The 17,540-nt window shown below is 35.3% G+C and overlaps 2 protein-coding genes across 3 annotated transcripts; both read right to left on the reverse strand.

The window, feature by feature from the left end:
• Positions 1-9,617: 9,617 nt before the first annotated feature.
• On the reverse strand, positions 9,618-11,805 carry LOC127259140 (rhodanese-like domain-containing protein 4A, chloroplastic). Its single transcript, XM_051286285.1, has 4 exons — positions 11,045-11,805; positions 10,673-10,775; positions 10,006-10,236; positions 9,618-9,859 (listed from the first exon to the last, which is right to left on the reverse strand). The coding sequence occupies exons 1-4, from the start codon at positions 11,734-11,736 to the stop codon at positions 9,806-9,808; spliced, it is 1,080 nt and encodes a 359-aa protein (XP_051142242.1). The 5' UTR covers positions 11,737-11,805; the 3' UTR covers positions 9,618-9,805.
• LOC127259139 (TPR repeat-containing protein ZIP4) lies at positions 11,758-15,609 on the reverse strand. Of its 2 annotated transcripts, XM_051286284.1 has the most exons (6): positions 14,280-15,609; positions 13,696-13,885; positions 13,560-13,592; positions 12,863-13,486; positions 12,068-12,731; positions 11,758-11,841 (listed from the first exon to the last, which is right to left on the reverse strand). In XM_051286284.1, the coding sequence occupies exons 1-5, from the start codon at positions 15,584-15,586 to the stop codon at positions 12,072-12,074; spliced, it is 2,814 nt and encodes a 937-aa protein (XP_051142241.1). In that variant the 5' UTR covers positions 15,587-15,609; the 3' UTR covers positions 11,758-11,841; positions 12,068-12,071. The 2 variants fall into 2 exon arrangements, with proteins under 2 accessions (XP_051142241.1, XP_051142240.1); XM_051286283.1 differs by lacking the exon at positions 11,758-11,841 and having other exon boundaries at positions 11,908-12,731.
• Positions 15,610-17,540: the final 1,931 nt, after the last annotated feature.

A 17,540-nucleotide genomic window follows, 5' to 3' on the forward strand; every position in this document is an offset into this window, starting at 1 on the left:
CAATAGTTATACGTATAGATGTAGGGAAAAACCAAAATGATCGAAATTAATTATTGATTGATTTTAGATTTAATTAAGTATTATGGGTAAAATATTACCTAAAACAAATCACGATTAATGTGAATGTTATTTTCTAAAAATAACTCCATTAATTAAAGTTAAGTTTGATTTATGTGTAGATTTTTAATTTTAGTAAATGCAGAAGTAAAACTTACTTATTATAATGATTATTTTACTGCTTAAAAAATATGATATCATATTGAGAGTTTGAGAACATCAATTTAAGATAATATGTATTATGTTTACTTTACCTTAATGTATCGTACTAGTGATACTATGACAGCATAGTTAAAAGACTGAATTAGTATTTACGTACACAATGTTTAGGCTGAATTAACATCATAATATTATACTACATACATCAATTCATGAAACTATGTGCATCATATTTTACAAAGTTGAATATCATTCATTTCTCTATGCGCCGATTGCTGGGAGAACGCATCATTTTCAAGCCCTGATGATGCATATACATCATATTGTAATTACGCACATAGACGAAGTTTTACTGTGCAAAAAAAAAATATAAAAAAAATTCAAAAATAGATCCTAAAAATGCGAAAAACCAATCATTGTTGTATCCAACATATACATCAGTCAGTCCTTATGAGTACATATCAGTAATTTAACATACTTATTTATGATTGACATCATCCAAACTATACCCACCCATCATATTAATAGATGAATAGATATCAAACAAGCATGTAAGTATAAAATCGCCACGATTTAAGATATTTTGCGACATCATATTAATATAAGACAAAAAAAAAATCATCCGTTATATCGCATAAAAACAAGTTTTGAGTATGAGAACGGTATATCCATCATATGATTCTAATACAGTCATCATATTTATTTAAGATACACATCATACATATATAAATTATGGATCCAATAACAATTGTCTCATATAACATAGTCATAATATATCATTTAGCCTTAATATATAACATGCATCGTGCAAAAGGGAGAGCAAAAAAGTTTAAGCGTAAACATACTATTCACATAGTATACCTATTTGAGATGGACATCATCTAGCCTAAATATATACACCATATAAACGTAAGATAAAAATTAGATAAGGATATCAACATAAATCCAAGTTATGCATAGAAATAGTACTTCCATCTACCACAGAACCAACAAGGACAGTTTTTTCCATCAAGCATCTAAACATAAATAAAAATTTATGGCTGAGAACTATGCAAAAAAATACACAATCATAACAAAAAGGCAACCAAATATGTTCAACATCAACCAACCTTGCCCCTCTCCCTTTCCCTACCACGCGCGACAGTACCCTCTCGTTCCATGACGTAATGGACGTTCTTTTGTCTGTTCTTCTTCTTCTTCAGCCTTCCTGAGCTTAGCCAACGCACCTCCTTTGATGCATATGTTATTCCTTTCTCCCGAACATACTGGCCAACTGTGCTCTCTGGCTTTAAAAGTAGATTAGCATAAATTTGTTTCTTTCCACTGCTAACTTGAAAGAGCTTGGCGTTATTGAGATCGAAAACCTTCCTAGGGACACATGGAACTTGTATGAGCTTATTTCTCTTTGGCTTGGGCTTCGCGAAGGGCTCTAGGACTATTTTTTTTGTTTTCGCCATTGATGCAGTGGCAGTTGATTGGTTGACGACATAAATGGACCGAGTACGACGGTGTTGCTCATAATCGTGACAAATTGTATGGGTACGACTAGATTGAGGCTTGGGTTATTTTTGTGGGGGATAGGAGCCGAACAACGACGGTGATGTGTGGTTAGCGGCGGTGGTCTGCGGTTGACGCTAGGAGGGGGAGGCGCCGGCGACGTGGCTGGAGATTGGGGACATGGTGAATTCATTTCGGGCGATGGGTTACGGTTGGATGAATAATTGGGAATTTGAGAAAAATACTCATTTAAGAAATTTTTAAAAATTAATACATAACAAATTAATGCAATAATGTAAATGTTATTTTCTAAAACTAACTTCTCTAATTGAGGTTATTATCTATATACGTGTATATTTTAAAATTTTGGAAATATAGAAGTCAAACTTACTCATTGTAATTAATATTTAATATTTAAAAAATATGACATCATATTGTGAGTTTGTGAAAATCAATTTAAGATAATATGTATTGTATTCACTTTACCTTAACACATCATATTAGGAATATTATGACAGCATAGTTGGAAGGTGTGTGCATCACTACGTTTTCGAGTAAATTTTATTTGGAAAGAACTTAGTTGCATACGTTTTTAAATTATGCGGGTTAATGTTACCAAATATAACGTATCTAGTTAACGAATTTAACTTTATTTAATTAATTAACATTAAATTACTTTTCTTCAAAATCCCTAAACTACCCTCGATGAATGTCAACCATTAGATTATGATGATATTTCGTCCAACGGGCAAGATGGGTTAAGGATGGTGCTAAATATTGCATAAGGTTAGGAGGATATCAACAACCATACGAAGATAATCGAATTTTCATGTCTCATACAACTCCACCTTTTGCTTATGTTTACAGTTTCTCTTTTGTTATCCATAAATTTGTTGGTGTCTGCTTTTTTGTTGTTCACGTTAAATTAGTTGTTTATATGTAACTTGTCGAATTATAATATTTTAATATACTATTATTTGTTATATAATAAATATAATATATTGGTAAGTGTATATTATGTATTTATATAATGTGGTTGTATCGCATATGTATATATATGTAAATATGTTCAGTATTATATGTAAGTATATAATATATAGTATATTTAATGAAGAGAGAGGGATAAAAGGTAAGCCAACGAGAGAGAGTGTGTGTTATGGAGTTGGGTAAAGTCAAGGTCTATATTAGAAGAGGGAGAAGCACCGTACTCACTTAGGATAATTATTATTTTATTCCTTATTATTTGTCTTATTATTTTATTTATTGTTTAATTGCTGATTATGAGTCTTGGGTTTGGCCCATAAGTCCGCCTATATATAGGGCGCATCTAGGTCATGTTAGATTAGACAGTCATTATTTTGGTTTTGGTTACAAAGCGAATTGGTTTTCCTCTGTAGTACTCTATTTCCATTTATTCGAATTAATTCTCTCTTCAAATAACTCTAAGTCATAAGAATTGGTCCGACCTTCCGGATTCTCTGCTGATGGAATCATGCCGATCTCTAATCAACAAAAATTTGAGCTATTGGAAGCAATCGTTGGAGAAATACAAGATGAGGTAAACTAGATCCACCAGGATCTTTCCACCAAGCTTGAGACTTTGGGAGAACAGAACACGAATTAGATGGTTTTGCTGCAGCAGAAGTTGCTCGCAGCGGTCGGCGGCATCAGCGCCGCTGCAATCGTCTGAGGACACTAGACCCAAAAGATTTGAACTCAGCTATCTAGATCAGCCGTAGCATTGAGTGGGAATTCAATGATGGTTCTTCCACGACGTATCAACAGCCTGGACAACCGCCTAGTCAATTTGCGAGTTCGCGCCTAGCAGTGGAGCACAGATTGCACCTCCGGTAGGTCCCTCTAGTCTTGGCAATGGCATCGGGAGCAGTAGACCAAGCACGGACAACAGCTCCACTGGCGGACGCCCAGTGGCTTCAAAACAGTCCTCTATGCGAGTTCCCTTCCAGAAACTGAGTCGTGAAGAGTATCGCGAGTGTCAGTATAAGCGACTTTTTTGCCGTTGTAAGGAGCCTTATACACCATTGCATAAGTATGCGAGCAAGTCCCTTTGAACTTGTGTGCTGGACCCAGACACGAATTGGGTAGCCAAGCTCAAAGAGATGGACGAGGTTGAAGGGTGGACAGAATATGAGGTCAGATCCACGGAGCTCGAGCAGATGTAGGTAGAGGCGACAAGCTCATTCCTCAGGTTTTCATACAATGGCGTGGACTAATGTACAAAGATTCAACTTGGGTTGATGAAGAAGAATTGCGCTTCCAGTTTCCTGTCTTGAGCCTTGAGGACAAGGCAGTTTTCAAGAGAGATTGAGTTTTTATGGAGTTGGGTAAAGTCAAGGTCTATATTAGAATAGGGAGAAGCACCGTACTCACTTAGGATAATTATTATTTTATTGCTTATTATTTCTCTTATTATTTTATTTATTTTTTAATTGTTTATTATGAGTCTTGGGCTTGGCCCATTAGTCCGCCTATATATAGGGCGCATCTAAACCATGTTAGGTTAGGTAGTCATTATTTTGGTTTTGGTTACAAAGCGAATTGTTTTTCCTCTATGGTACTCTATTTCCATTTATTCAAATAAATTCTCTCTTTGATAACCCGAAGTCATAAAAGAGAGATTCAGAAAAGGAGAGAAATTGTAATTTATTTAATTCTATTCTTAAACATCATTTATATAGGAATTTGAAAGCTAATTAAGTGGCTAAAGAAGTTCCAACAAAATATTACATATAATATAGCAAAGCATCCACATTTATGGCACATAGGGACTACGTCGATATTATGTATATAACACTCCCCCTTTGATGTTTTATACAATGAATGTGCCTCGTTAAAATCTTATTAAGAAAAAATCCTGTGGGAAAAAATCCTAGAGAACAAAAAAGAGTACAACATTCTTGTATTAATACGTTCCCCTTGTTTTGGACTTTATTTGATGTCTTTCAGCCGACACATTTCAATTTTTTGCACCAATTTTTTGAATATTGCAGTCGATAGCGCCTTCGTAAATAAATCTGCAAAATTTTCAGATGATCAAATCTTTTGGACATTAATTTCACTATTTTTCTAAAGATCATGAGTGAAAAAGAACTTCGAAGTATGTGTTTTGTCCGATCGCCTTTAATATATACTCTCTTTAACTGAGCTATACAAGCTACATTATATTCCAGCAATATTGTATGAGGTATTATATCATCGGTAATCAAGCCACAATTTTCTGAATATGATGAGTCATAGACCTCAACCAAACGCATTCACGATTAGCTTCGTGAATTGCTAAAACCTCAGCATTGTTTGAAGAAGTAGTTGTTATTGTCTGTTTAGCAGATCTCCAAGAGAATGTTGTTCCACTAGAAGTGAATAAATAGTCGGTTTGGAATTTTGTTTTATGTGGATCAAAAAGATAACCAGCATCAACATAACCAATTAATTCATTCCGAGATTCACTCGAATAAAATAAACTGAGGTCATGAGTCCCCTGAAGATAACGAAAAAATGTGGTTGATACCATTCCAATGGCGCTTTGTGAGGATGCGCTAAACCTGGCCAGTAAATTTACTGGAAAAGATATATCTGGTCTGGTACAATTTGCAAGGTATATTAATGCGCCAATAGCGTTGAGATATAGTACCTCGGGGCCAAGAATTTCTTCATTTTCTTATCTTGGCCTGAATGAATCTTTACTAGGATCTAACCACCGTTGGAGTACTTAGAGAGTGAGATTTATCCATATAAAATTGTTTTAATACCTTTTTGGTATATGTGGATTGATGAATAAATATCATATTATTAACATGATCCACTTGTAATCCCAGACAATATTTTGTCTTTCCAAAATATTTGATCTGAAATTCTTTCTTTAGATATTCAACTGTAATTTCGATCTCTTCAAGAGTTCCAATTAAATTGAGATCATCAACATATATGGCAATGATGACAAAATTTGATCCATTTTTTCTTAATGAAGACGCATGGGCATATTGGATCATTAGTATAACTTTTTTTTATTAAACATTCAATGAGATGGTTATACCACATTCGCCGTGATTGTTTAAGTCCGTACAATGACTTTTTCAATTTGATAGAATATGATTCATTTGGGTTTAATTTGTATGCTTCAGGCATATTGAATCTCTCAAGAACTTTTATATAAATATCAGTATCCAATGAGCCACAAAAATATGCAAGTACATATCATTAATATAGTATAGTTATATATGATTAACATCATCCAGACTATACCCACTAGGGATGACATACCGTACCGTACCGAAAATACCGGTCGATACCGATATCGTACCGAACTTTTCGGTATGACAAAAATACATACCGGTACCATATCGAAAGTTTCAATATACAGAATTTCGGTATACCAAAATTTTTGGTACGGTACCGGTATATACCGTTTATACCGAAAATTTTAATTTCGGTACGATACCGGTATATATCGTTTATACCGAAAATTTTGATTTCGATAAATACCGGTATATACCGATTATACCGAAAATATAATTTTAAATTTCAAAATAATTAAAAAAATTAATAAATATCACTATTCTCCACCACAAAAATATTATGAAAAAATTAATAAATTTTCCATAGTTTGTTATGATTTTAAAAAAATATTAATAATTAAATTATTTAATAAAATAATATCGGTATGGTATCATACCGAAATACCAAAAATTTTGATTTCGGTAGATACCGGTATATACCGATTATACCGAAAATATAATTTAAAATTTCAAAATAATTAAAAAAATTAATAAATATCACTATTCTCCACCACAAAAATATTATGAAAAAATCAATAAATTTTCAATAGTTTACATATTTTTTATGATTTTAAAAAAATATTAATAATTATTATTTATATTAATAATTAAATTATTTATTAAACAAATTAAATAATATCACTATTCTTCACCACAAAAATATTATGAAAAAATCAATATCTTTTCAATAGTTTATACATTTTTTGTTATGATTTTAAAAAAATATTAATAATTATTATTTATATTAATAATTAAATTATTTAATGAAAATAATATCGGTACGGTATCATACCGAAATACCGAACTTTCCGAAAATTCATACCGATACCATACCGAAAATTTATCGTACCGAAATTTTCCGCATACCAAAATTTTCGGTATTTTCGATACGATACGGGTAATAAGTTGGTATTTCGGTATGTTCAGTAAATTTCTCCATCCCTAATACCCACACATCATATTAATGGATGAATAGATATCAGACAAGCATGTCAGTATAAAATCGTCACGATTTAAGATATTTTGCACCATCATATTAATATAAGACAAAACAAATCATTCAATATATCACATAAAAACAGGTTTTGAGTATGAGAATGGTATATCCATCATATGATTCTAATGCAGTCATCATATCTATTTAAGATACACATCATACCTATATAAATTATGGACACAATAACAATTATCTCATCTAACATAGTCATAATATATCATTTAGCTCTTATATATAACAAGTATACATCATGCAAAAGGGAGAGCAAAAGGGTTTAATAGTGAACATATCATTCACATATCATACCTATTTTAGATGGACATCATCTAGCTTAAATTTATACATCATATAAACGTAAGATAAAAATCAGATAAGGATATCGACATAAATCAAAGTTATGTATAGAAATATTACTTCTATCTACCAAAGAACCAACATGGATAGTTTTTCATCAAACATCTAAACAAAAATACACATTTACGGTTGAAAACTGCGCAAAAACTACACAATTATAACAAAAAGGCAATCAAATTTGTTCAACATCAACCAACCCTCCCCCTTCCTCTTCTCCTACCACGCGCGATAGTACCTCTCATTCCATCACGTGATGGACATTCTTTTCTCTGTTCTTCTTCTTCTGCAGTCTTCCTGAGTTTGGCCAATGCACCTCATTTGATGCATATGTTCTTCCTTTCTCCCTAATATATTGTTCAATTGTGTTCTCTGACTGTAAAAGTAGATTAGAACAAATTTGTTTCCTTTCGCCGCTAAGTCGAAAGAGTTTGGTGTTATTGAAATGGAAAACCTTCCTCGGGATACGCAAAACTTGTATGAACTTAATTCTCTTTGGCTTGTGCTTCACGGAAGGCTCTAGGACTTTTTTTTTTCTCCATTGATGCAGAGGCGGTTGACTGGTCCACGACGGAAATGGACCGAGTGCGACGTTGTTGCTTAGAATCGCGATGGATTGTACGGGTACAATTGAATTAAGGCTCAGGTTACTTTGGTGGGGGATAGGAGGCAAACGACGACAGTGATGTGTGCTTGGCAGCGGTGGTGTGCGGTCGATGCTGGGAGAGGGAGCTGGCGGCGATGTGGCTAAAGATTGGGGACATGGTAAATTCATTTCGGGCGATGGTTATGGTTGAGTAAATAATTGGGAATTTGGGAAAAATACTCATTTAAAGAATTTCTTAAAATTAATACATAAGAAATTACTGCAATAATGTGAATGTTATTTTCTAAAAATAACTCCACTAATTGAAATTAATTTTGATATAGTGTATATTTTGAATTTTTTGGAATGCAGAAATCAAACTTACTCATTGTAATTAATATTTATTATTTAAAAAATATGAAATCATATTGCGAATTTGTGAATATCAATTTAAGATAATATATATTGTGTTCACTTTACCTTAAGACATCGTATTAAGAATATTATAACAACATAGTTGGAAGGTGTGTGCATAAATACGTTTTCGAATAATTTTTATTTAAAAATAACTTAATTGCATACTTTTTTAATTTATGTGGGTTAATGTTACCAAAGATAACATATCTAGTTCGCAAATTTAACTTTTTTTAATTAATTAATATTTAATTACTTTTCTTCAAAATCCCTAAACCGCACTCCATGAATGTCAACCATTAGATTATAATGATATTTCATCCAACGGGCAAGATGAATTCAGGATGGTGCTGAATATTGCATAAGATCGAAAAGATACAAGCAGCCGTGTGAATATATTTAATATTATATGTAAGTATATAATAGTATGTTTGTTTGGGGTTTGGATTTTGAGTTTGGATTTGAATAGAAAAATTTTGAATTTGAATAGTTGTATGATGTGATATAAATAGGTGTTGATGTGATGTTAGATTGATTTTTAGTATAATATAAAAAATGAAAAATAAATGTTTGATTTGATTTTTTGGGAAAAAAAAATTGGATGAACAGTGTAAATCCAATCCAATCTCCCAAACAAACACAGGGATGAAAGGTAAAGAGAAAGAGTTTGTAGTATGTTTAATTCTATTCTTATACACCATTTATGTAAAAATTTGAAAGCTAATTAAGTGGCTATAGAAGTGCCAACAAAACATTATGTATAATATAGCAAAGCATGCACATTTATGGCAAATAAAAACTACGCCGATTCGATATTATGTATATAACATTATTATTGCTGTTGTTGTGTTTTATAATTTTATTTTTTTCAGCATATGTTATGTTATGATATCAAGCCCTGTTACTTCAGGATTTAATTTTAATATCTTTACTATTCAATTATTTTGTATATAAAAATATAGTATTTGCTTTTACAGTATTACATTCAAATCAAAACTAACTCCCAAAATTACACTCTTAACATAGTTACATTCAACTAATAGTTTGTCCTAAAATCATTTTTAAAAGAAGACATGCATAAATATATAAAAAATAATAATAAAAATAAAAATAACCCTACTTTTACATTAAAACTTGTACATAAATTGAAAGGATCATCATGAAATTAGGGCATTATGTTTTCGGAATTGGAAGCCTTTTGGTTTTCTCATAATGTGTATTATTATTAATAAAAATAAGCATTAAGGAAACAACAGTCAGATGTCAGATAGATAATTCTCATAATTTAGGTTTAATTATTCTGAAATTGAGATGTAGCAAGGCAAGCAGCATTTCATAATTAAATCATAAGTTTTGAATAATAAATAAATAGATAAAGGTAATGTTGAAGCTAATTGATGCTTACTGCTGGTGAGCTGAGAGCTGAAGCTTCTTGGTCAGTGAGTCTTGTCAACAACAAGGCTTTGACGGAGTTGGGGAAGATGGAGGTCTCCAATCCGGGTACTGCATGCATGCATGCATTATTAACTAACATCATCATTATCGTTACTGTTACTGTTACTCTATTAATTAATATCCACACAACAAACATATAACAAAATTAGTCCCAACACCATAATATAATATGAGAGAGAGAGAGAGTTTCATACATTTGGATATGGAGACAGCGGCCTTTGGCCACCGCCCGCACTCAAATTTTCATTTGCGAATTCTTTGTTGGCGATGCTCGAATCAGAATCTCTAGTCGAGGAGGAAATGCCATCGCCATCGCCATCGGTGCTGCTGTCCGTTAGGATCATCCCACCATTTTTATTGACATGTTTCAGCTTCTTCTTTGGGAAGACATGTACATATAGGGGTAGAAGTGTCTCTTGTATCTCCTACAAAATAAGCACACAACATCCATCCAGAATAACTAACAAATCACATGCTTAAGTGAAGCACCAAATACTAGTCAAATCCAAAAGCATTCATTTGACACACATTATTAGGTACATCATAACCAACACCATACACGGAAAAATTTCAAGATTGGATTCTAAAATTTTCCAAAAAAAGTGCCATAATATAATATCTTGAATGATTAACAGAAGACAAAAAGAAATCCTCAAAACATCAGCATCACCACCGTTTGAGAAAATCATGTGGTCTAACTGCTAGCCTGTGAGTGCCAACTCAATTGATTCGATTCGATTCGATTCAACCATAATCATACACAGCAAACACCAGTCATGCAACCATGTCGAAAACAACACTCAGATGCTTGAACATCACCCAAGACTTCAAAAGAAACAAATAGAAATAAGCATATCATACCTGCCATCCCTTCTTTCCCCTGATCCCTCCCCGGACAGCATAAGCCTCTTCGAAACCATTTTTCACCAACAGCTCAGCTACTTTCAAAGAATTACCATCAAAACTACCTTACACATGACACAGTTCAACAAGAAAATTGGTTTAATACTCCATCGATCTCAGAAAACATGTTGAAAAAGCAGTAGTAGCCTGAACCACTTAAAATAAAGCAACAACTAATTTGTATTTCCACTCCACAAGCTTTCTACAAATTTTACCAATGAATATAGCAGCAAAAAAGGCTCTAAACCCTTCTAAATATTGAAGACTTCACCAAAATTACTGTAGAATGATATTACCACTAGAGCAGTAAAAGTAAAGCTCAAAACTTACTCGTCGAGAACACAAACACAAGTGTCAGCTGGATCCCCGAAATTCTCCAGTACCCTCCTCACAAAACCTTCTTCATCCCCTTCTCGGAATTCCACCTGCACAGCACTCTTATTCAACCTTTTCAAATTCGGTGAGCCCAAAGAAGCCACACTCTTACTTTCCCTGATGTCCAACAACTGGCAATTGGCATCATCCTTCAGCTTGTTGAACGCATTAATGGCGGATACATATTTATACTTCTGCAAGTACTCTTCAATCAAAGGGATTGCAACAAGCCAAATGAAGGCCACTGTGGCAACAAAGAAAGGGTACCTATTGAAGAAGTTATCAATGGAAACCAAAACGGATTCCAAGTTAATTTTGTTGGACACTTCTTCGGGGGGAAGATCACCAGTTTCAGAAGCCAAGCAAGAGAGGGGGGAAGATAGTCCAACAAACAGTAGAGGAAACTGATTCTTGATAAACAATCGATGGAATTGAACAAAATAGAGATGTGTGGTTCTTGAATCAGTATCATTTTGGAGAGTTGAGTTTCGGGTTTCAGAGGTAAGGGAATTGAAGGAAAGAAGTTTAGAAGAGCAAATGGGGGTGTAATTTGAGAGGAATATATGTGATTTCTTAGCTGATTTAAGGGTTTTCGAAGGGAATTTTAATGGAGGAGAAGATAAAAGGCATCTTGAAAAAATATCCATCCTGAACGAGAAGACAAAACAAAGGCAAATGGATTGAAGGGGAGAGGGAAGATAACATGATGATCATGGATTTACATTTTTACCCTCACTCACTCCATCCTGGTTCTACAGTTAAACAGGCAAAGACTGGCTTAGCCCATTTGTTTAAAAAAAAAAACAAACAATAATAATAACTGGCCAAATGTTAGAAAATTTATTAAGCAAAAATGATCAGTATGTTATTCCTATAGACTAGAAATGCCTATGAAGCTAAGTATTATCATATGCATATTACTCAGATGCTAATTAATTCCTGGAGGCTAATATAATCAAATTCAACAGGCAAACTTACCTCATCAGGACACTGTAAGTGTCCTGTCATTACCATTCTCCTGCTCTTTGAATTTCTTGTCAAAGCCTGCTAAGTAATCCTCCATGCATGTTTTGTAGTTCTGCATGCCTGGAACCTTCACGGCTAATTCCAGTCCAATGCACATCCACTTTTTTGCTAGCTCAATCTGCCCCATTTTTACTGGACCGGCAGCTCGGTTCCATGCCGTTGTGGCGAGCCATTTGGCTTCTTCAATGGGATACTCACCTTCCTTCAATCCAACCATGATTCGGTAAGCTTGCTTGTACATTTCAAGTACAGAGTCATCATCTGCGCCTCCTGCCTTGTAGACTGTGGTGATAGAGATCAGCTTCCTCAAGACTAGAGCCGTAGTCTGGTAGTCCGGAGAAGGGGAAGAAAGAAGGGCAGTGAGACAAGTGCTTAAAGCAAAGTTGCTGACTTCGGGGTTGGATCGTGGTCCTTGTGAGGCCTCAAGGCCAATCTGAAGCAAATGTTTGGGGTTGCAAGATTTTGAGGTCGCAAAGCTTTTTACCAGTAGGAGCTGTTGGGCATTCATGTCACTCAACCTGGAGTGAAGGTTGAAAGCACTCCAAGTGTACACGAAGAAGAAGTTTGGCTCAATGGCAGCTGTTTGATCATCATTTTTTCTGCTCGACATCAATATCTGCATGTAACTATAAAGTCAAAGTATGCAGAGCTACATGCTTGAGGAAATTTCCCATGGTGTTTACTGAATTTACTTTTTCTGTGTGTGCATTATTTGTTTCAGAAAATAATGAAAATTTAGATGGTTACCTTTCCAGCTCTGCCCAACAGCTCAATGGTTTGTCGAACTTCATTTTCCGGCAAGGTGGTTTTGTTGTGCATCTCATCAGCAATTATGGCAGATGCAAACAGCATGATTGATTTACAAACCATTGCATCATCTTCAACCTCTGTTTCTCCGTCAACTATAGCTCCATAAAATTGTGATGCCAATTTGAAGAATTCAGCAGACATATCATACTTCTTCTCCTGCCCAGTTCTTGCTCCAAAATTCCAAGCATTCCCTGCGAACCAGTTCTTCTCCCGCCTTCCAACTTCACATTTGCCAAAGAAGAGGTCAGGCCCAACCTCAGACAGCCGGACATAGGCTTGTTTCATGTGTTTGAGGACATCAGCATCACTGTCCGGGACCTGAGTTAGAATTGTAATCAAGGTGCGGTGTACCACGACCTCATTGGTTGGCATTGGTTTCCCAGATGAGTAAAAAGTTAGGAGTTGGGACAGAGAGGCAATGGCAACTGGGAATGCCTGGCAGGCGACAGCTTCATGGGCTGCCAGGGAAATGAAATCATTAGTGAAGTCCAGGCAGGTAGGCATTGCTCGCATCTGAGCAATAGCCCTGTCGTGATCGTTCTTCTGCAAGAAAATCTTGAACTGCAATTTCTGTTATGTCAGTAAGTCATCAAGCAGATATGTGCACAATGGTGAGATATGTCATGGAGAATACCTTCAGAAATGCACTCGCTATATTGGGTTCCAACTGCAGAAACAAAAATGGTGGGAAGACACAAGTTAACCGCAGAAATGCAGGCTTCAAACATGACGTAATAAATAATTTAGCCAACACTTGTATGTATGCATGCCTTATCAGCTTCATTGATGTATTCTTCAGCTCTATCTAGCTGCAATAGGCCTAAGTAGCAGAGGCATAGAACCCGGTACCCCTTTGCTCGGATAATTCTGTTCTCTATTCCATGAGGTACATATAGCATAGAGTTTTCGAACAGCTCAGCGCTGAGTACATAACCTTTCAACCGAAAATGCTCTGTTGCACTGTAAAACAAAGGCTTTAAGGCATAAGTTGTGCCTAACCTAACAAAGTGCCACAGAGCACAAATCTGAATACCACAAACTCAAAGAAAGATGGCATTCAACTGTAAATTTTGCCATGATAAGCTCAAAGTTTTGTGGCTAATCTACAAGATATGAGTATGAAATATAAGCCAGATATCACACACACATAGCATATACCAGTACAAACTAAAGCAAATGAAACCAATCAAACCAGCCCATATTCCTATACAGTCTAACAATTGCAGGTTACTCCTAATGGTTAGTTGGTTCGATTGTGATATGTAGTTTTGATTTCAGTTTCTAAACTACTGGATATTAAAAACTTGATATTCATTAGCATATTTCTTATAGAGCCAATGAACAATAGAATCACCAGTTCCAGAGAAGAGCATGCATGGTGGTCCTCTCCTTAGCAGCACCTTCTCTGTTAAACAGCGCCACCACTCTTTCATCTGAAACCAGCTGACTGACAACATCAGCTCTGACCTTCACTCCTTCACCACTGCTCAATCCATTCCCAATCACTCTATTGACAACCCTAATTGCAGCCCCGGCGCTTACATGACAACGCTCTAGTAGCCCGAGAAACACTCCTTTAACTGTCTCTGCACCTGCTGCGCCGGAGGCCTGAAAGAACGACTCCACTGCCGATACCCAAACAGCCTCAGGTATTCCTTTATTTAGTACCATTCCTCTCAATTCCTTTTCTGCTTCACCATACCTCCCCAAACCCAGCCAGGCCTTCATGGCCAAGACAGTCAAGCTTGGGTGGTTGTCGCCACCACTCCCAACATCCCTCAAAACCTTCACACACTTTAACACACTCTCGAACTCATCACTCTGCAAATGTGCAGCTGCTATGAATCTCAGAGTCTTCAGTCTCAACTCCTTCAAAATCAGAGTCTCCTCTGTCCTTTTCACTACTCTCAAACCCTTTTCACACAATTCCAACGCATCATTCATCAACTTCAATGCATCATTCATGGCAGAAGATTCGTTTCCTGCGAGCAATGTCTTTCCAAATGCCAAGTACTGATTAGCAAGGGCACTGAAGTTCCTGGAAACTCCAAACAAAACATTTTTTGACCTATTTAGTAATGTAATTGCCAAATTTCTATCTGAAACTTCCCAAGCTGCTCGAGAACGAGCGAGGTTGAGATCTAAGAGCAATTTCCGCTCGTCATCGTCCGAAACTGCGCTATTGTCAATATTTGATACTAGCTCGGTAGCCTTTTCAAAGCAATTGTTAGCAGAATCCAAAATTGTTAGGTCGTACCAAATTAACCCGGTCTTGTAGAAGAACAGAGCCGCCTTGAACGCCGGAGAGGGAATCCCAGCCACGTCGACAGTAAGAAAAAGCAGCTCAGCCGCGACTTGCCGGAGCTTGGCGTGTTCCTCTGAGATTTTCGCTGAGGATGCATTGGAGAGATCAACGCACGCGTTCCAAAGGCGGTAGCTTAGTTTCCAAACAAGAAGCTTCACGGAATTGGGAAACGGAGCGAGTTGAGTCAACTGAGTTAGCGTCCGTCGAAGGTCGGAGGAGAACGATTCCTGCAAGGATTGCACGGGCGAGTGACGCTCGAGCAACTTGATTGTGGACTCAATTTGTGAGAGCGCGGTGGCCTCTACGACGGAGTCCCGCCGGCGGTCCGGCGTGGATGAAATCTCCGCGATTCTCATTAGGTGATTTGACACGAAGTTATGGCGCGAAATTTCGATGATAATTCACTCAAAAAGTGATTGTTTTGAGCACCGACATCTTTGGCTTGTTTAGATAATAATAATAATAATAATAATGAGTAAAGGTCACTGTTACTCCCATTCAAATCCAATTTTTTCATTTTTTGTCTCATACACAAAAAAGAAAAAAAAAAATTTATCAAAATTAGTTCCACCCTTATCATTTCTAATCTTATCGTTCAAATTTTTTCGATTTCGGCTGACGTGATTATTACAGATGCTAACCTAGAAGCTGACTCGGACACAACACGCCCATATTGCACAAAACACATCCGTGTTTATAATACACATCATTTGACCAAATTTGAGACTCCAACACAGGCGTGTTTATATGGAACACAACCGTGTTTCTACGGAATACTATGATACATGGGCGTGTTCATTAAGACACGGCCGTATTGTACCATTAAAAATATTGGCTATTAGAATTAGCCGTACACAACCATGTTCGACCTCGTTGTTGACAAAAACCCTAACCCTACATATCCCCCATTTTAAATCTATTTCAATCAAATTTTCTCTCATTTCTTCCCCATTCCAGCCTCACTTCTCCAATCTATTAACCTCACTTTTCATATATTATATTTTATCTCTTTGAAGAATATTATTGTAAAATTTATTGTGGAGATAATTTTTAATTTGTTCTTTTCATATACATATTATTATTTTTTATGAAAGACGTTAAATTTATGAAAAGAACAAATTAAAAATTACCTCCACAATAGATTCCACAAGATTATTCTTTCACTTCAAAGCGACAAGATATAATATATGAAAAGTGAGGTTAATAGATTGGAGAAGTGGGACTGAAATGGGGAAGAAATATAAGAGAAATTGATGAAATAGATTTGAAAAAGGGGACATGTGGGGCTAGGGTTTTTATCAACAACGAGGTCGAACACGGCCGTGTTTACTTACAAACACAGCCGTGTACGGCTAATTCTAATCACCAATACTTTTAATGGTACAACACGGCCGTGTCTTAATGAACACGCTAGTGTATCATAGTGTTCCGTAGAAACACGGCCGTGTTCCATATAAACACGCCCGTGTTGGAGTCTCAAATTCGGTGGTGTATTATAAACACGGGCGTGTTGTGTCCGAGTCAGCTTCCAGGTCAGCATCCGTAACAGCCACATCAGCCAAAACCGTCAAAATTTGAACGGTGGGACTAGAAATGATAAGTAATTTTTTGAATGGGCCTAATTTTGATAAATTTTTTTGTATGGAACCAAAAATAAAAAAATTGAATTTGAATGGAACTAATAATAATTTTTACTCTAATAATAATAGTAGTAGTAAAAAGTATGGGAATAAATTAATCATTGGTATACACATAGCACACATGTGCTAGGTAGTCCATATGTAAACTTTTAATTCCTTGGCACTAAGATATTCACATTTATAAATATGGGTTGAATGAAATAAAATGAATACTCTTATTCTCTATATTTCTCCCTCGTCAACATTCAACATCGGACATACATAAAGTTCATACATACATACATTATCTAATGTATTATATATTTATATACTAGCATACACACAAAATATATATATTACTACTTACACGTATATTATATATATATATTATATATCATATATTATAATATTATATATAGTATATTATACTATATATAAAATAGTGATTGGCGGTAAAAGTAATTAATATTTCTATCGTTGTCAGCAAGATTATATATTTTAATTTTTGTAAGGTAATATTTTATATTTTATCTGTTTATTATGTCTAACCTTGTCAAAAAAGAATTTCTCTCTCTCCTGGTTTCTAACTAAAATTATATGGTTTTGGCTCGCAATGTTAAAATGCATCTGGCATCAATAAGCTTGAAAAATACCATTGACTAGGATAAAAATTCCTCAAGCCAAGATCATG

The sequence above is a fragment of the Andrographis paniculata genome, unplaced genomic scaffold (assembly GCF_009805555.1).
Source record: "Andrographis paniculata isolate CXL003 unplaced genomic scaffold, ASM980555v1 Contig5END, whole genome shotgun sequence".
NCBI lineage: Eukaryota > Viridiplantae > Streptophyta > Magnoliopsida > Lamiales > Acanthaceae > Andrographis > Andrographis paniculata.